General features: G+C 41.7%; 1 protein-coding gene across 3 annotated transcripts in view; it reads right to left on the bottom strand.

The window, feature by feature from the left end:
- The window catches only part of LOC144754229 (butyrophilin subfamily 3 member A3-like), a 168,605-nt gene that overhangs the window by 58,048 nt on the left and 89,577 nt on the right, over positions 1-20,980 (bottom strand). The window contains exons 5-8 of one of the 3 annotated variants that reach the window (XM_078641817.1): positions 19,132-19,152; positions 13,419-13,439; positions 12,713-12,733; positions 2,956-2,976 (exon numbers count right to left, since the gene is read on the bottom strand). In XM_078641817.1, coding sequence (XP_078497943.1) covers positions 2,956-2,976; positions 12,713-12,733; positions 13,419-13,439; positions 19,132-19,152 — 84 coding nt within the window. The remainder of the gene's footprint in view (positions 1-2,955; positions 2,977-12,712; positions 12,734-13,418; positions 13,440-19,131; positions 19,153-20,980) is intronic. The other 2 variants (XM_078641818.1, XM_078641819.1) reach the window with 2 other exon arrangements.

The raw sequence follows: 20,980 nt of genomic DNA on the forward strand, positions 1-20,980 counted from the left end.
GATTTAATCAAAGTCCTTGACCCTATCCTTGATCGAAATTCCACAGTTACGTTTTGTACATCCAAAATGCACACTCAATTTACTGCTTCCATACATCATAAAGTTTTGGTAGATATTTGGAGACTATGTCATCCGGACCTCAGAGAATACAGTTTCTATTCCCCTTCCCACCACTCCCAATCTCGTATCGATTACATTTTCCTTAGTAAATCATTAGCTCAACATGCCACTTCCTCTGACATTGGATCCATTCTAATTTCAGACCATGCCCCGGTTCATGTGGATATTGACCTCATTCCCTTCTCTCCTCATCCTGGCCGATGGAGATTTAATAACTCCCTACTCCTTGATTCCAATTTTTGCACTAAGGTTTACTCTTTTTCTCAAGTCTCTGGTTACCGGCTTAATGTCGATAAATGTGAAATTCTTCCCTTAAATAATTTATGCCAAAAACATCTTTTTGAACAATCTGGTTTTTCCTGGCAACCCTCTAAGATTAAATACCTCAGAATTTGGTTTGCCCCTCTGAATACTCTGAAAATAAATTTTGACTCTCTACTTAAAAAATTGGATTCAGCTATTTCGGGCTGGAATCCTCTCTTCCTTTCCTGGTGGGGTCGTCTTCATTCTATTAAAATGATTTTATCCCAGATTCTTTAATATACTATCTATATGATTCCTGTCCATATTCCTAGTCATTACTTTAAGAGAATTGACGCTACCTTGCAAAAATTTCTGTGGAAAGGCAAACGTTCTTGACGGTATACAACGTTTACAACAAAACTTTTACAACGACCTACCATTACAACGCAACTTTTACAACGCAAACTATTACAACGCATTGCTCTGGGGGGCGCTCTAGGATAGGGAATAGGTTAATTTACTATCCAATAACCTTCCCTACTATCCACGGGGACTGGAGTTGGAATAGTAAATTAAACTATTCACTATCCAGCACCCCAAAGCGCTATGCGTTGTAATGGTATGCGTGGTAAAAACCGCGTTGTAAAGGTAGGTGTTGTAAAAGTATGCGTTGTAACGTCATACATCCGTTCTTGACTAGCTCTTGTAACTTTGAAGAAGGATAAATCGCATGGTGGTCTTCGTTTCCCTGATTTTAAAACTTATCATCGTGCTTTCTCACTGAGACAGGCTACCCGTTGGATTTCCACTGATCTCTCTTTCTACCCCCCTCTTTGGTTAAAAATAGAATCTTCTTTTTTCTCTCCTTTTGACTTTCAAGAAATTCTTTCTTTTTCTTCCAAATTAACTTCTCTTCGACACCCTGTCATTTCACATTCTCGTAATCTACTTCTACCTTTTTTACCTTCTTCCTACCCCTCTTATGATTCCATTGATTTTCAACCTGTCTGGCACAATAAACATATTGAAATTGGTAATCGCACAATCTTTTGGAAGTCCTGGCATTCCAGAGGAATACGGTGGATTTCTCAACTTCTTTCTCATAATCAACCTCTTCCCTTGTCGGCTCTTCGATCTCAGTTCTCCCTTCCCATGTCTTCGCGTCCACAATTGCTTTGTCCTGTCCTAGTTCAATATATCCAGTCATTACCCACAACTGCCGCTATTCCAACTGAATCTCACTCCATTTCCTCCTCATTAGATCAATCTCCCTCTGCTTCTTTTTTGTATAAATCCCTTCAAGTTCTCATCAATAGGCCTAAAACTAAAACTAAATTAACCTGGGAAACAGATCTATCTGAAGACTGGTCAGTTCCTCTATGGGATAAAATATGATTTAAGATTCATAAGACCTATAGAGCTGCCAATACCACCCAAACCCTCTTTTTCATTTATAACTGACTTTTATTTACTCCACAAATTCTGTCTACCTTCTCATCAGATACCCCTTCCACTGTTGGTCTTGCACACACCCTTCTGCTGATTTAAAGCACATGCTTTTTGACTGTCCCCCCATTTCCCAATTTTGGAAACGCGTTTGGTCCCAAATTCAATTAATTTTCCATGTCCACACTCCCTTTTCCATCTCCCTTGCATTTCTAGGTACTCTTTCCCCTTTATGGCCTCTTTCTTCACCACAAAATAAACTCCTTGATCTCTTAATTGCTATCGCATTTCACCTTATCACCTTTAATTGGAAAGATGCGAAGAGCGTGGCCTTTCGCTCTTGGTGGAACGCAGTTTGTTTTCATCGACTAGAAACCAATTATGTCACTCCTATTTCCTTAGCAATCAAAAGGGATCACCTGTGGTTACCTTTAACTAATTATTTAACAATGATTATTTCCCCGTCCACCTCCTCCACAACTCCTTCGGGTGATGTCCGCAAACCACCTTGAACTCTTTCCCTTTGCCTATCTTTTTATCACTGATTTCATTATTTGATATTTCTTATTTTTTGTATAACACTTGCTTATGTTTTATCCTTTGCTATGGTCATGCTTACAATGTAGCTTTAAACTTGTATATTTTAACAGATTTTCTTCTGTGTCACTTATACTTTACACAGTTTTTTGCTAATTATGTTTTACCATATATTTTGTAAGACTGTATCATTCACCTGTTTTCTTCATTTCTGTTCCTGTTTTTTGATCTCAATAAACTCAAACTTAAAAAAAAAAAAAAAAGAAATTTCTCTCAGATAGCCAACAATAGGTAATGAATTTGAAAATGGGCATTTCTGGAGATTTTCAAGATGTAGTTGAACAGTCTAATTTGAGTAAAATCCCTTGGTTGTGATGAAGAATGTGCATTGCTTTGCTCACTGTGTAGGAGACTTCTGTTTTTGTATAAAGGAAACACAGTCCAACTAATAGTCCCTCTATAGAGCAAAATATAGTTCCCAACATCATCATGAGCGAAAGATACATGACAGGCAGTAACAATCATCAGAGAAGTTGCTTTAGAAGAAGTACTCTATCTTGACTAGATTTGTTCTTACCCTCACCTTTGTTTCAATGCAATTTCACATACCTTTTTCCATCTGGAGGGTGTCTGAAATAGAGACAACAAATATGTTACTTGTGCATTTAATACTCTATTGCTCTAAATTTCAAAGGCGAACTTTCAACAGTTGTTCTAAGCTTGAATATTATGACACTTTGCTCACATGTAATTCTCTAAATTCACGATATTGCCAAATCTTACCGGATTGTTTCTAAAAATGAAGAGATTAAAAATGTCACATTTGGTTGGTGGTTGGCTGGGCTGTGAGCCCTGGTCAAGCTCACCCACTATCGATGTTGGGTCAAGACACAAGCAAACCCCCAAAATGATCTGTCCCCCTTGACAGCTTGGCACAGACCAGTGAGGCTTAACTCAAGAGCAATGTATAAAGTATATGTGGAACACTTCAAACTATAAAACAGCAAAAACACACCCCAAAAGACCCCCTTAACAGATAGAGAGAAAATTACAGTAACTTTTAATGAATAAAATCACAAAAGTCCAATTAGTAGAACCAGAGAAATTGAATTGTACAGTTTTAGTGAAACTTGCACCAAAAAGAATAAAGCTCCAACTGGGAATATCTGGTTGTGCTGAACTGGGACATAGCCACAAGTTGAGGCCAACAGCTATGGAGTGCAGGCTGGCTACAGGGACCCAGTTACACCTGCAGAACAGAGTACCAGAAAACCTGGTTGCAGAGCGTTATGTGGATCTGCATCAAAGATGTGCAGCGGAGCCGAAGCAATATGTTGGTTCGAGATGTGGCAAGGCTGCAGTGCGAGGTCCTGGTGCATCGTTGTTGAGAATTCAGACAACAGGGCTTATGATGTGAAGTCCGGCAACGGGTGGCATTCACCGGTCACAGCTCCGGTTCCGAGGAGCCGAGATGCTCAGTCCATCACTGTCGTAGAGATTGCCGTTGACATGACATGGAGGACATGGGCTGTGGATGCCCCATACTGCAACATCAGAATGATGCGTCGGTCTTGAGTACTGCGGTGTTGAAGATGGTCTTTGCGAAGGATCCAATCCACACAGCAGTGGTGAAGTGTCCATTCTGTACAGGGGTGTGCCGCTCCACAGATGAGATGTGCCTATTTTGCTAGGGATGCACCGCTGATCAGACAATATTCATTGGTTCGGCTGGCAAGCACCTTAGGCCTACTTCTAAGGGTCAAGGACTTGGGTAGCACCACTTGGCAGGGTAGACTCACAGATGGCAGAGGACAGGTGCAGGAGCAAGGTGGTTCCAAGCTTATTTCCCGAGACTTCAAATAAGGAGGCCAGCCATCTGGCCCTTGGAGACACTCTGTGTTCTGGGTTCAAAAGATGCAGGTTCAATCCTTCTCACCCAGGTAAGAGGGCACCAGGTCAGCATAGCAGGGCAGCAGTTCCTTCACAGCACCAGTCCATCAGAGTGGCAGTCCTTCAACAGCACAGCAGTCTTTTTTCCTGGCAATGTATCCACAGGTCCAGACGTGTACTGAGGGTTTGCTGTCTGAGGTCGCATTTTTATATCCTGATGCCCTGGTACTGGAAGGTGGGAGAAGCTACTAGACATTGTCTTTGAAGAGCAGAGAATTCCGTCCCTCCCCTGCCCTGGCTCCAAGCTGGCTGAAGTGACAATGCGGGGTTGTGAGGCCATTTGTGGGGAGACACAACACAGCCTAGTCAGGTGTGAATGAGGCTGGGGCCAGCTCTTCCCACCCATCCTGCCTTTTATAGCACATACAGTCACATCTAATCTCCCATTATGTGTGGCTGCCTATGAGGAATACACAAAAGCCCAGCTGTCAACAATGCTCAGTCATGTGGCCACAGATAGGCTGCAGGCTGCAATTGGCTAAGGCATACAAATGTCAACTTTCTTACAGTAAAATTGGAAAACAGCACAGGTACACTCAATAGTACTCTAATTTAAACATAGCAGTCTATTCAAATAACTTTAAAATGTAAGTGTGCACTCTGTGGGAGGCTTTGTCAGCCTCCTGAATACTAAAGCAAGTGAGGTCAGCCCAGAAGCATGTCCGGGGGCTCAGGGTGCACTACTGTGGTGTCACTTTGTTCAAAGTGTACTAACAAGGAATCAAAATTACTTTAGGGTTTTATAACTTTTTTAGAAAACAGGTAATCCAGGAATCCATTTCGTAAACAAAAATATTCAGGCCATCACTGAAACATTGCAACCATAAACATTTTTCAATATCTGCTTTTTATTCAATCCATAGCAGAATTTCTTCAAGAAGTGATGATGCTTTTCTCAACATTGTAAAACAGATGACAGTAGTAGTTCCATTTCCCAATGCATTTCGGGCAAAATTCTGCCCTTCTTCAGGGGAATCTAAAACATCAATAATAAGAATCAAAATACAAATCTTCACAAGTAATATATTTAACCATAATCAGCATACTGCTTAATGTGGTGCTCATATAAACAAGCAAACAGGGCTCCAGGTGTCGTTCATAAGGTGATATAAGACTCTATAAGAAACCAAAGAGTTGTGACCAGAAACGCAAGTGTGCAAAAACGGTGTCTACACGAGGTGCTGTGACCTACTTCCCACATGAGGTGGTTACATTAAAGGAGAAGTGTGGTGGTGACATACCATGAGTGTCAATCAATCAATCAATCAATCAATCAATCAAAGCATTTATATAGCGCACTACTCACCCGGAGGGTCTCAAGGCGCTGGGGGGGGGGGGTCCGCTACTGCTCGAACAGCCAGGTCGTGAGCTGCTTCCTGAAGGCGAGGTGGTCTTGGGTCAGGCGGAGGTGGGTCGGAAGGGAGTTCCAGGTCTTGGCGGCCAGGTAGGAGAAAGACCTTCCTCCTGTGGTGGCTCTTCGGATGCGGGGGACGGCGGCGAGGGCGTGGCTGGTCGATCGAAGCTGGGGTTTGGGAGCGTAGAAGTTGAGGCGGCTGTTGAGGTATCCTGGGCCTTGGTTGTGTAGGGCTTTGTGTGCGTGGGTGAGGAGCCGGAAGGTGATTCTCTTGTTGACCGGGAGTCAGTGCAGGTCTCTCAGGGGTCCGGAGATGTGGCTTCGGCGGGGGATGTCCAGGATGAGTCGTGCTGAGGTGTTCTGGATCCGCTGGAGTCTCTTCTGGAGTTTGGCGGTGGTTCCGGCGTAGAGGGAGTTGCCGTAGTCCAGACGGCTGGTGACGAGGGCCTGGGTGACCGTCTTCCTGGTCTCGGTGGGGATCCATCGGAAGATCTTACGAAGCATGCGCAGGATGTTGAAGCATGACGAGGAGACGGCGTTGACTTGTCTGGTCATGGAGAGGGAGGAGTCCAGGATGAAGCCCAGGTTGCGTGCCTGGTCTGTTGGTTTGGGTGCGCTGCCCAGGGCGGGGGGCCACCAGGAGTCGTCCCAGGCGGAGGGTGAGGATCCCAGGATGAGGACTTCCGTCTTGTCCGAGTTCAGTTTCAGGCGGCTGTTCGACATCCATTTGGCTACGTCTGTCATCCCTTCGTGCAGGTTGGCTCTGGCGGTGGCGGGGTCGTTGGTGAAGGAGAGGATCAGCTGGGTGTCGTCGGCATAGGAGATGATGTTGAGGTTGTGCTGGCGTGCGATGGCTGCGAGGGGGCTCATGTAGACGTTGAAGAGTGTTGGGCTGAGCGAGGATCCTTGAGGAACGCCGCAGATGACTTCGGTGGCCTTCGATCTGAACGGGGGAGGCGGACTCTCTGTGTCCTTCCGGCGAGGAAGGAGATGATCCACTCAAGTGCCTTCTCCTGGATTCCGAAGTTGCAGAGGCGCTGTACAAGGGTACGGTGGCAGACAGTGTCGAAGGCCGCGGAGAGGTCCAGGAGGATGAGGGCCGCTGTTTCTCCGTTGTCGAGCAGGGCTCGGATGTCATCGGTAGCTGCGATCAAGGCGGTCTCGGTGCTGTGGTTGGCCCGGAAGCCAGACTGCGAGAGGTCGAGGGATCCGTTCGTCTCGAGGAAGGCGGCCAGTTGCTTGTTGACGGTCTTCTCGATGACTTTTGCCGGAAACGGGAGTAGCGAGATGGGGCGGTAATTCTTGAGGTCGGTGGGGTCGGGTGATGGCTTCTTTAGTAGAGCGCTGAGTTCGGCGTGCTTCCAGCTCTCCGGGAAGGTGGCGATGTCGAAGGAGGTGTTGATGATGTCCCGCAGGCGGGGTGCGATGACAGCGTCGGCTTTGTTGAAGACGTGGTGAGGGCAGGGGTCTGTCGGAGATCCGGAGTGGATGGAGTTCATCGTGCGGATGGTGTCTTCGGTGCTGATCGGGGTCCAGGCGCGGAGGGTGGTGGTGGGGGGCGGTGGTTCGGTCGCGGCGTGCGTCGGTTGAGTGCTGAAGCTGTTGTGTATGTCCGCGATCTTGTTGTGGAAGTAGGAGGCGAGGAAGTTGCAGAGGTCTTGCGAAGGGGTGATGTCGTTGTTTCCGGCGTTGGGGTTGGAGAGCTCTTTGACGATGTGTTGCGTGCTTAGAGTCTGGATAATGTGGAATTGTGGAACAGGAAGTGCGTAAAACCAATATATGCCGTGACCCATCAAAATCAGATCCTGTAGCAAGAAGTACTTTAACTTTTTGCCAAAACTTCAACTTGCCGGAAATCACAAGAAAAACAAGATAATAATCTGGTGAAATACTGCAAAGTGCCCCGGAAGCTCAACCGAGACACACGATCACAGAATCTAAAAGAGATATTGACATCTCCACTATCCTCCACGGCATGTTCACATAGAGGCATGAGGAAATGTCAAAACTGCTCGCACTGTAACAATATGCTAATTGGCCAATCGATAACCCACCCTAGATCGGTTAGAACCATCAAATTGCACTTTACTGCTAACTGTAACAGCGCTTAAGTGATATATGTGAGTAAATGCCCATGTGTCTTATACTATGAGGGTAAAACAGAGTGAACATTAAGAACCTGCATAACTGAACATAAAAGTAGGATACGCACTAAGACTCTGAGCTCCTCACTGGCCAAACATTGGGTGGATCATCATCACAGCATTGCACAACTTAAATTCAGTGTAATGGAAGTTATTAACACACAACAAGGTAGAGACCTTGGTAAATTGCTCTTGCAGCGCGAGACACACTGGATCTGGTTTCTTGAAACTTCATCCAAAAGGTCTAAATGATAATTATGAATTGTCTTGTTTTTTGTGAATTATATCATTAGAATCAGCTCCCTAGGTATCACTTTCTTTAAACCTAGTCCTGTAGTTTTGTATAGGCAGTCTTGATACCAGTTTTGTATAGGCAGGCACTCGAGCTATTTATCCACTCGAAACTTGCACTTAACTGAGATATACCCTTGCTTAGTTATTCTATTGACGAGCTCAACTGAATGGTTTACAATGTAAAAATGTGTATTATCGTTTAATTTATTTGTTCAGTATGAGTAATATTGAAGTTTTGACTTTTTATTTTAGGATATTATTTTTAGTGTTGTACCAGAGCTTGCAACATAATTGACTGTACCTGAAAGTTTACAGCACAAGATTTGTGTACTTTTTGTTGCTCTCTTTGGGTTTTTTCACTTTGTTTTCATTCACTTTATTGTCCTCACTACTAGCGCACAATGCGCACTTCCTCCACTCGTCCTGTTTCTATTTTTATTACAAGACGTAGAGCAACACACAGATTTTCCCGCGGATTGCCGACACTATAGGAGAGTGTCCTCACTCAATTTTGCGGTTGGCAGACTGGGAAGGCACCACCGGGTAAGCCTGATTTGCAAGCGTACTTTTGCAACTTATAAATCAGTTTATTCTTCGGTCGTGGAGCGAAGAATTTACCTTTGTTTCCTTTGTCCTCACAGCCTCTCTTAGTACCACTTATATTGTTTTCCAGCCATCCGCCATCAACTTCTAGGTAATTTTTTCACTCTATTCTTTAGTGACTCGGTTAAGCTTTTGGGGCACTTTGCAGTATTTCACCAGATTATTATCTTGTTTTTCAGCCGTCCCTGGTTTGGGTTGTGAATTTCCAGCTAGTTGAAGTTTTGGCAAAAAGTTAAGGTACTTCTTGCTACAGGATCTGATTTTGATGGGTCACGGCATATATTGGTTTTACGTACTTCCTGTTCCACAATTCCATATTATCCAGACTCTAAGCACGCGAAACTCACGGTATGTCACCACCACACTCCTTTTTTGATGTAACCACCTCATGTGGGAAGTAGGTCACTGCACCTCGTGTAGACACCGTTTTTGCACACTTACGTTTCTGGTCACAACTCTCTTTGGTTTCTTCTATCACCTTATGAGCAACACCTGGAGCCCTGTTTGCTTGTTTGTATGAGCACTACATTAAGCAGCATGTTGATTATGGTTAAATACATTACCTGTGAAGATTTTTATTTTTATTCCTATTATTGATGTGTTAGATACTCTGAAGAAGGGCAGATTTTTGCCAGAAGGGCTGATTTTAATTGCATTGGGAAATGAAAAATACTACTGTCATCTGTTTTACAATGTTGAGAAAAGCATCATCACTTCTTGTTGAAGAAATTCTGCTACGGATTGAATAAAAGCAGATATTGAACATTTTCGATTGTTGCAATGTTTCAGTGATGGACTGAAGATTTTTGTTTATGGAATTGATTCCTGGATTACCTGTTTTCCAGAAAAGTTACAAAACACTAAAGTAATTTCAATTCCTTGTTAGTACACTTTGAACTAAGTAACACCACAGTAGTGCACCATGAGCTCCCGGACATGCTTCCAGGCTGACCTCACTAACTTTCTTACAGTGGCATTTTCAGAATTGTAATTTAATATCTAACTACTCCATAAATTAGTGTTTAAAATTAGGATTCTAGAGACACCAAACTTGAACCAGTAATCTCGTCCCATTTGGAAATTATACTTATAATATGTAATAAGGAAATCTCCTTGTTATCTTAAAGGAGAGCTACACCTTGGAGAAGTTTAAGAGTTTTCATTCTCCAGGACATGTACAACTTAAAAATACATGTCCAATTTTCAAAAAGATCGCACCCTGCCCTCTGGGATGTCCAGGGGCTACCTTAAGTGTGACTTATATGAACTGAAGATTTGGGATAGTAGTGTAAACAGCACACATATGCTCTGCAAAGTCAGGCCTGAGACATGTTTAAAGGGCTACTAAAGTGGGTGGCACAAACAGTGCTCCAAACCCACGAGTAGCAATTAATTTACAGGACCTGGGAAAATGTAATGTCACTTTACTATGGACTTATACGTATATTCAATATGCCAATAGGGCATAAACCAATTCTACCATGTTTTAAGGAGAGAGCATGAGCATGTTAGCACTCATTTGCAGTGGTAAAGTGCACAGAGTCCTAAGGCCAACAGGATGGAAATCAGCAAAACTAGGAGGAGAGAAGTCAACAAGTTTGGGGATGACCCTACAGAAATGGTAAGCTCCAACAGAGTGCCACTGTTTAAATATGTTGTGTAATTGGTGCAAGAGTTTGCCCCAATTTTCATGAACAGAATATCTAAACCTGAGAATCAAAACTTAGAAATCATAGAGTGGGGAATATCCTTTGTAAGTCAAGCTCCAAAAACCTACAGTAACCGGGGGCACCTATCTCACATTAAGGAGGTAACCAACATTACAACAGAAGATTCTGTCATACTCCAATAATTATTTTTTCAATTGTGTGATCAAAAACTACTCAAATGTACAGATTTTCCGTGCCTTGCCATGGGAGCTAAAATGTAATGTTGTTTGGGTGCGGGGGGAAACAAGAACTTAAACAATGACTGGCTAAAAGCCACTACTCACTTCTGTCTCATCTGACTGAGGTTTCTGTTGCAGACCGGCGTGACCTTTGCCTCAATATCCCTTATAGTATCTATTTGTTGATTACATGTTGTCCTGTTTTTAAATTTGAAAACAATGACAGGACTTGCATACACTAAAGTAGAAATAAGGCAAATAGTCATTTTTGCAAATGTGCCACTCTATCATCATAGTGATAGGAGATTGTTCACATTTTGAAACAATTCTAGAAATCAGGAGCACGTGGTGCAGACATTTCTAGTATTCCTACACATCTCTAAAACTTCACACTTTCTATGAAAGAAATGACAATGGCTGATAAAAGTAAAAAGAACATTACACTGTAAAGACTGAAATCACAAACTGATGAAAATAGAAAAGTCCGAAGGGAATTGTCACAGTGTTCCTGACACATCCTCCAACCACTTGGGCAGGCTCCTGATGGACCTACCCAGATATCACTGCAGGCTGACTATAGGTAAGAAAAAAGAGTTCTGCAATCTGGAAAGGGATACTGAAGCAGCAGCCTTTACCTCTTGGGCTGTTCTGGCCAGACAAAGTCATTCTTTGTACCACAGCAGAGGGAGGGTTCAATTTGTTTCTCATGTTGGTTTCTCACACTGCTCATGTTCACAGACCTGTCGCTGAAGTTGTCCTTCACAGAGTTGAATGTTGTTGAGCTGGAGCTTCCGGCACTACAGTCAGAGTATTCATTTGAGCTATATGTTCCCTGTCTCCTTACAAAAGAAAACATAAAACAAGGTAAAGCAATCCTTGTTTACATTCTAATGACTGGGAGTGTCGTGCTCTACCATGGCCATCAATGACCATTATTGGTGATTATCCATTAAGTTCAGATATCTGAAGAATGCACTCTTCCTGCATCTCTTAATGTATGGGTTTGAACAGGAGTAATAATTCAGCAGAGAGTATGGTGTAGGCTCCCCTGGAGGAGAGCCACTGTTCCTAATTGCATATGCCCACCTTAATCCCTCAGTGCAGCTCCAGATTGATTGTTAAACTGAAGCTAGAGAAATCTACGAAGCAGCAATGTATTTCTTTAGTTTGCTCATGAAAGATTTTAGTATTGAAATAAATGTCTCTAAAAGAGAAAGTAAATCACTGACCATAAGGCACAGGGAGTTTTGTCATTATTTACTGAGTCATTAATAGATTTAAACCCTCTGGACTGTGATGCATGACTCTTCCGAGAAGTGCAATTTAATGACAGTAGCTATTCTCTAAATGTGGCATGGCATCCATAACTATTACGTTGTGGCCCAGTGATATACAAGGTTTTCAACCGGAGGAGCCAACTCTAAATTTGAGGGTTTTGCAAGATTGACAGAATGGAGTATTTGGCAAGTTATGGCAGTTCCCATTTTCTACCGAACTGTAAATTAACCTCTCTGTGTCCTCCTGTATACTACAGGGGGCAAGGAAGATGGTCTTGCACAACAAGATGATATTGTCAAGTTTATAAGGGCACACAAATGCTTATTTGATGAGATATAGACACAGAAACCTTAAGACAAACAAGGCTCAGATTCTGTCAGAGTATAAACAGAACATACATCATCGCAGTGGAAGGGGCCCATATAATCAGATGACAGGATTGGAAGTTTTTTGCATGAAAACTGATGCACATCTAGTAGCTGAAAACAGTAGAGAAAAGCAGTGTAACATTGGGCCCTTCACGTGTACCATGACATCAATCAGGCGACAAGGAAATGTGTATTGTATTCCTCTAGGTCTTGAAACCCATTCCTCTATTTCAGTACTCATTTCAGTATCTGTTAATGTCTTTGTAGACAAAATTCCAGAATCAGAGCATCTTGAAATAGAAGGATATAAACATTTAATAGCATTAGGCAAGAAGCTACTAAGGTTCAAGTTAGGATGCCATAAAAATTGTGCCCAATATTGAACTGGAATAGACAATCTACTGTGTACAGCGACAGCAAAATACCATTTGAAGAGATTGGGAAGCATCCAATGCCGCTGTATTAATAGAAAGACCATCACACTCACCTTTTTCTTTTTGGAGATTGTCTGTGTACACAAAAACAAATTAACATGAGCTCCCTAGAGTTTGTTTTAACATAAAATACACTCAATTATTACTCAATTTATAAACATATCTCTTGCTTTAAGAGAAAATATAGTTACGGGTAACTTATATTTGTATACTTTTCTAAAATTCCTCAACCATTTAACTAGATTTTTAAGTATATGATATCAAGTTGACTTGCACTATATTGGTTAGGGGGTCTGTAAATTAGTAACAAATTTAATGCAGTCTATAGAAAGGCTTCAAAGATATGTAATAAACAAAATGTTCAGATTTTGTAAACCTCAAAACAATTTTTTTTTAAAAACCTACAATCATTTGGAAATTCTACTGAAAAAACCAACACTTGCTTTATGAATTTGAAGATGGGCATTTCTGAATATTTTCAAGATATAGTCGAGGAGTCTAAATTGAGTGTCTGACTTGGTGTTTAGTGTGTGTCTTGGTGTTTAGTGTTGTGGTGCAGGCTGGGCCTTGCCTTGCTCACTGTGTAAGAGCCTTCTTTTTTAGTCCTTCTATAGAGCAAAATATAGCTCCCAACATCATCATAAACAAGTGATGCAAGATAGGCAGTAAAAATATTCAGGCAAGTTGCTTAACAGACGTATTCTATCTTGAATAGATTTGTGCTTGCCCCCTGCTTTGTATCAATGCAATTTTAAATACCTTTTTCCTTCTGTAGAGTTTCTGAAATAGGGATGAAAAATGTGTTACTTGTGTATATCTAATGCTCCATTACTCCAAATTTCAAAGGCAAACTTTCAAGACTTGTTCAACTCTTCAATATTATAGCAACTATTGTTACATTCTCTAAATTCAAGTTATTTACAAACATTATGGGTATGATATTAAAAATGATGAGATTGAAAGTGTCACACCACAATGAGCATTTGACAGTCAGGATTGAACAGAGCAAATGAATGTGCATTTGGAACATTACAAGACCTACAACCGAGTGCTCCTTCTTAGTGGCTGTGTAAAAATATGGAGTCTGTGCACACGCTCAGATTACAGAATACTTTCATAATAATATGCATAAAATATATATTTCACAATAATATTAAAGATTGAAATAAGAAAAGAGCTATACAGGTCATGAATGACACATACAAAAACAATGAAAAGCCGAAGTCCAAAAATAGCTGCCCTTCTTACATTCTTGATTCAAAGGAGTGCCACTAAAAGAGAACACAATACAAAAACAATAGTTGCCTTACTTTCTGTTTCGTCACTGTGAACAGAGCCATTTCTCCTAATACCATTTTAGGCCATTACCGACAATATTATGGTTATGGCTAAAAGCATTTCAGCATACTGGGCTAATCCAGCCAGAACAGCAAAGGGATTAATGTCTATGACAGTTCCAGGCTAGGACAGGAAGGGGAATGCTATTTTTATCTGGATGATCAACACGGTCTGTGTCCATTCTGAAGTCTCTTACAGAATCGCCATCAGGTAAGTCAGTGAGGGATCTAAAGTTAAATAAAGGCCCATATTATCACTTTAAATGATATCCAAGAGACCATAAATCAGGGGCGGACGACTTTTATAGAAAATAATAAGAATCTTGATCCAACTCAGTTTGGATTCCGTAGTCATCACAGCACTGAGCTGACACTGATCACAGCCACTGAGGAAGTCAGGCAGACAACAGATTGCGGGGACAACACAGCCCTGATTTATTAGAAGTGTTGACGGCATTCGACACAGTTAACCATACTCTCCCAAATGACCGACTTGCATCGTTTGGTATAAAAGGCAAAGCACTCAAGTTCTTAACATCCTTCCTAGCCGACCAAATTCAAACAGTGTCTTTAGGAGACTTTACATCACCAGCTTTCTCACTGCCTTGCGCGATGCCCCAGACTTCATTCCTGAGCCCCACTCTATTTAATCTGTATGTCACCCCGTTGGCAGCACTGATCAAAGCTTATGGTTTCACGCTGGTCTGCTTCGCTGATGAAATGCAGATCGTTGTGTTGATAGCAGGTAACCCCGAGGCCATGGCAGTTCAATGTCACTCTTGCATGCTCCACATAGCAACTGGATGCGGAATAACTGCCTGAAGTTGAACTCCTCAAAAACTAAGGTTTTACTGTTTGGCAATAACCCCTCCTTCTGGTCTCCTAACTGGTGGTCTCAAGAACTTGGATCACTGCCTACCCCAAGTAGTAAAGCAAACGATTTGGGACTAATCATCAACACTAAGCTATCATTTGAAGGACAGAGAAATCATACTACATATTCCTGCTTTTATGTCTAGAAAATCCCCCGAAAAGTGTTGACCCAAGTGCAAATGACCTTGCAAAAAACTATAGTTATTGCTCTCATTTCCTCTAAATTGCATTACTGCAATGCGCTCTTCATCAACATTCAAAAGCATTTACTGCACAAGTTGCAGACACTGCAGAATGTGGGAGCATGATTACTGCTGGGTATCCACAAACTTAAACCTGCATCCCATCCCCTGGCCCAGATACATTGGCTACCCATCGGAAAACACATACAATTTAAGGCACTTTGTATAGCCTTTAAAGTGTTACAAGGACTTGACACTGCTGCGTATTTGAGACAGCGCTTCCGTTACATCTCAGCACGATCTCTTCGCTCTGTTTCCAGTGGAAACTTTGTAGTCCCTAAATTCAAACTAGTTAACTGTGGCGGAGTGGCAGTTCATAACCTGCACAGCGTGGTTGTGAAATTTGCTCCCGATAGTTATGTTATATCAGCATGTTTTGTATAACGCACAGCTGCCTCAGCAAAGAGGCGTCCCAGCGCTGAAGCAGAACATATAGGCTGGTAAACAGAGGGAGGCACTAGAGTGAGGGGAAAAGATGAATTTTGATGGCCCTACGAAAGGCCAAGCAGTTGTTCATGGCACGAATGGGCAATGGCAAAGAGTTCCTAAGCTTGGCAGCCAGTAAACAAAGAGCGCCCGCCAGATCGCGCCCTCCTCATATGAGGCACAGTCGCCAGATGTTGTCCCGTCGAGTGAAGGTGGCGAGTAGGAGAATAGAGTGAAAGCAAATTTGAAAGGATGTTAAGAGAGGAAGCTTTCTGAATTTTGAACGCATTGCAAAGGACATTGAATTCCACTCGGCTGGCAACAGGCAGCCAGTGTAGCCGACGTATTGCCCTAGAGGTGGGGCAGGTTCTAGGGAGACCCAGAAGGGTTCTAGCCGCAGTGTTTTGAACTCGCTGTAGTCTCAGGGTTTAGGTCTTATTTACCCCTAAATACAGTGCATTGGCATAGTCCAGTCTTGATAAAATGGAAGCCTGAATAATTAATTGCCTGATGGACGGATCAAAAAACCCAAGCAATGGTTTGAGCCCCCCGAAGTATGCCAAAGCACGTCCCTGCAACTTTCTTAGTTTGAAATTGAAAGCTGAGGACCTAATCAACCCAGACACCAAGATCTTTCACCACCTGCTTACGGGTAGGTGCACAGCCCAGTATGGTCGGCCACCACCGTTCCCCCCACAGCTCTTCATCCTTTCCCACCAGCAGAACCTCTGACTTACTGGAGTTCAGTTGGAGACAATTGGCAGTCATCCACTCGGCGATAACTGTAAGATTGTCCTGAGACTTAGATGCTGCCCCCACGGTGTCCTCTGAGAGAGCTACTACCAGCTGTGTATCATCAGCATATAATACAATAGTAAGCCCTCTGCTCCTTGCCAGGACCGTCAGAGGTTGAACATAAAGGTTAAAAAGCGTGTGGCTCAGCGCAGAGCCCTGAGGGACCCCTTGTTTGTTGGCATGGAGCGTGGAGGCGAACGGCAGGGCCTCAACCTGAAAGGTCTTGTTGGAGAGAAAGGAAGCAAACCAATCCAAGGCTGAGCCCACAACACTTGCCTCCTCCAGCCTGCGCACTAGAATCTGATGAGAGACCATGTCAAATGCAGTACTGAGGTCTAGGAGAATCAGAGCGGACGTACGTCCCTCATCTAGAGCAAGCCAGAGATGCTCAATGACAGCCAGGAGAGCAGACTCCGTGCTGTGGCCTGAGCGAAAACCATTCTGAGAAATGTCCCAGCAGTTGTTCACTTCCAAAAATCTGGTGAGGATAGAATTAATATGGGTCTCAGTGATCTTGGCGATCCACGGGAGGAGAGAAATCTGGCAATAGTTTTCCAGTTTGGCTGCGTCCAGGGAAGGTTTCTTGAACAGAGGAAGCTCCCTGGCTTGCTTCCAAGTACTGGTAATGACCGCACTAGACAAGGATTTATTGATCACCTTATCTTATCTTAGGTGCAATTTGTAAAGCGCACTAACGCCGAGGCTTCCTGGCGCTGAGAGACAGAGTGAGTGAGGGGGAAACGAGAGTAGCGGGACACCTGGCTCAGAGGTGACAAGAGCACAGGTAGCGATCTCATGACGTGGTCAGGTTTAAGGTGGTCAGAAGGGGAGCCGGATTTAATCTTGTTCCATAGCATGAATGAATGAATAAATATAAAACTTGTAAATCACTAACTTTGCCCAAGGGAGTCAAGGCGCTAACAGTGGAAGATAAATGCAGACAGCCAAGGCACTCCTAAACCAACATCAGAGGAAACAGCCAGGTTTTTAACATTTTACGAAACACAGTGTGTAAATATTGTCCAGCAAATTCGTCAGGAAGAGAATTCCACAATTTAGCAGCAGTCACTGAGAAGGATCTCCAGGACCTCCAGGTCGACCAGCGGGAATGCAGCTTAGAACTCAAGAACAAAGCAAACTTATTAGAATTCAGGGAAAACGTAAAAACTTGGCTATTTACTAAATAGTCTCTCCCCATTTTTCCATAAACAAACTGTCTCTAAGTCTGGCTCAGTGCCTAGATACACCCAGGTTAAAGTTGCGCTTTAGAAATCTTATTTTCATTTCATCCCTTCCCCATAGGTCTGTCTCTGTCTCATTCCTCCATTTACTTCTTATGCATCCCTAGAATAGATGATACTTATGCCTTCTTACTTCAGCAGCAATAAGGTATAACTTGTAGGCCAAGATTATATTTCTCATATGTGTCTGTTGGCTAATCTAGGAATATTTCAGATGCTTCTTGATGAAGAAAAGTAAATGGATGCTGTTCAGCCACCTACCTTGTACGAATCCTACACTAAGGTGCTATTAAGCTTACTTGAAATGAAAAAAAAATGCTAATATTAAGGCCAGGATAAAAATGTAAATCCTCAGCTCCTGCTCCAGCACAACCAGACCTATGCTTCTGCTCCAGTACCTAAATACCCTCGAGTAATAACTTGCGCAATACCAATCTAATATAAAGTAACATAATATACCCATCTTAATCCTTTATTGCAGCTCCAGAAAAATTGTTGAACGGAAACTAGAGAACCCTATAGAGCTGCAACATCTTTGTTTAGCCTGCTCATGAAAGATTTTAGTATTGAAATAAAAACCTACAAAGGTGGAGGTTTGTTAATGAGAAATCACGGACTATAACTCACTGGGAGTTTTGTCTCTATGTACGGAGTCAGTTATGGATTTACAAACTGAAGACTGTGAAGCCTCGCATGACCTTTCAGAGATTGGAAATTTTTTGACAACTGTTAAGCTCTAAATATGACGTGGCATCCATAACTATGACCTGGTGGCCCAGCGACAGGTAGGTCACCAGGCCAAGGGTTTCAACCAGGGGAGCCTACTTTAAATCAGAGGGATTCACAAGATTGACCGGGTGGAGGAGCATTTGGCAATTTTTGGCCGCCATTCCCATTATCTGCCAAACTGTAAATGATACCTCTCTGTCCTCCTGTATGCTGCAGGTGACCAGAAAGACGCTCTTCCACAACAAACCTGAAAGTGCCCAGTTTACAAGGGTAAGGAGATGCTTATTCTTAGATATATAGGCAAGGCAGCCCTAAGACAGACAGGGCTCATATAATGTCAGATGTCAAAAAGAAAATACATCATCGCAGTGGGAGGGGCCCATATAATCAGAAGCAAGATTGGATGTTTTTATAAGAAAACATGGTGCATATCTAGTAGCTGAAAACAGTAGAGCAGTCTAATGAGATCAATACACCTCGATGATCTAGGAGAGGAAATCAATGTAACATTGAGCCCTTCACTTATAGTATGATATCAATCAAGAGAAGGGAACATTAGTATTTCAGCCCATTCTTTCACCTCAGTACTAATTTCAGAAATAGTTTCTTGACAATATTCCAGAATCAGAGCATCTAGAAATAAAAAGATTTCAGAAGTTATGAGCTTTAGGCAAGAAGCCACTAAGGTTCCTGAGCAGGATACAGAAACTATTTCCAAGCATTAACTGGGATAGATGATCTACTGGGTACAGTGACAGCAAAATACCACTTGAAGAGACCATAAAACATCCAACGGTATTGTATTAATAAAAAAGACAATAATACTAACCTTTTTCTTTTAGGAGGTTGTCTGTGTGCAAAAAAACAAACTAATATTACTTATCATACAAATTTCATGTATTACTGCTCAATTTATAAACGTACATAATGCTTCGATTAAAACACCAATCAGAGAAAATATAGAGAAGTCTAATTTAATCTTGCGTTCAGGATGTGTAAAATATTTCTACATTGCCTATGGGGAAACTAGACACATAAAGACAACTCAGAAAGGGTAGTATTAACTTCCTGGGAGGATTGTTCTAATTATTCTTATTACGTTTTGCAAAATGTGTGAACATGTAATATTCATAAGATATTTCTGTTCATATAGTCATTAATAGTTTATGTGTTTCAAGCTGACCTGTCACATTCACAATTCTTATACTTTTCTAAAACCCCTCATTCGTTTTCCTGTTATTTTTGTAGTATATGACTTTAGGTTGCCTTGCAATACAATGGCGCGGGGACTATAAAATATTAATACATTCAATGCAGTTTATAAAAAGGCTTCAAAGATAGGTAACAAACAATATGCTCAGATTTTGTAACCTTTAAATGTTTTCTTAGACAGCCAACAATAGGTTATAAATTTGAAAATGGCCATTTCTGGAGATTTTCAAAATGGAATCAAATAGTCTAATTTGAGTAAAATCCCTTGGTGTGTGTCTTGGTGATTTGTGTTGTGGTTGTGGTGTGCATTGTCATGCTCACTGTGTAGGGGACTTCTGTTTTAGTATAAAGGAAATATAGCGGCAGTCCTTCAGCTGCAAAGCACTCCTTCTTCCTTGCAGAGTATCCACAGGTCCAGAAGTGTACTAAAGAGTTGGTGTCTGAGGCCTCCTTTTTATATCTTGATGTCCTGGTTCTGGAAGGTGGGAGACACTTCTAGACATTTTCTTTGAAGGACACAGAATTCTGCTTAAGTGGGTGGTCCAATCAATGCTGTAAACCCTTTAGTAACATTTCATTTAAATGCCCTGGGAATGGTTCACTGACAAGATATTGACCCTCAAAATATTGTGATACAGAAATATTGAGTCACAAATAATCGACACAAAAATATTGTTTTGTAAACTTATAATGTAAGTGACAAGAATTTCATAAAAATATTGTTATGCACTAATATCAAATAATATACACAAAAATATAATGTTTTAAAATAGTAAATATTAAATATATTAACATGTAAGTAATATAATAGAAAAATATGTATCAATATATAGTTATGATGTTAATTTATATTTAATTTTCTAGTAATATAACACATATTATATATTTACATATACACAATAAACTAAAAACCTTAAAAACTGGGAAAACATTTAAAAACATACCAATTTAATTACACATTAAAAACTAAACAATATAAAAAAATCATTTTACTAAAATATATTATAAATTACAAACATAACTAATAAAAAATATATAATTTTGAATACACAGAAACATGATAATATAATTTTAAACAATATGAACAAATCTATAAAATTATACGAATATTCCTACTCCAGTCTGTGCAACAGTAGGGAAAGCATTGGACTCAGGAGGAGTAAAATTTACTATTCCCACTCTTGTCGGTGCAACAGAAGAGAAAGCGTTGGACTCAGGAGGAGTACAATTTACTGTTCCCACTCCAGTTGATGCCACAGTAGAGAAAGTACTACACTTCAAACACATACTTGGTGCAGGCTCAGTGGTAGAAGAAGTTCTGTCACCTTGATGGATGCCATTTGGGGCATCTCTAGCAGTATTTCTAAGAGTGTCTTGTAAACAGCTCATGCACCAAAAGGCGGGTCCCACTTGTAGAGCAATTAATTGTGAAATTATAGAGTCCAATGCTCACTTAGATCAATCAG

Source organism: Lissotriton helveticus, chromosome 5_1, assembly GCF_964261635.1.
Source record: "Lissotriton helveticus chromosome 5_1, aLisHel1.1, whole genome shotgun sequence".
NCBI lineage: Eukaryota > Metazoa > Chordata > Amphibia > Caudata > Salamandridae > Lissotriton > Lissotriton helveticus.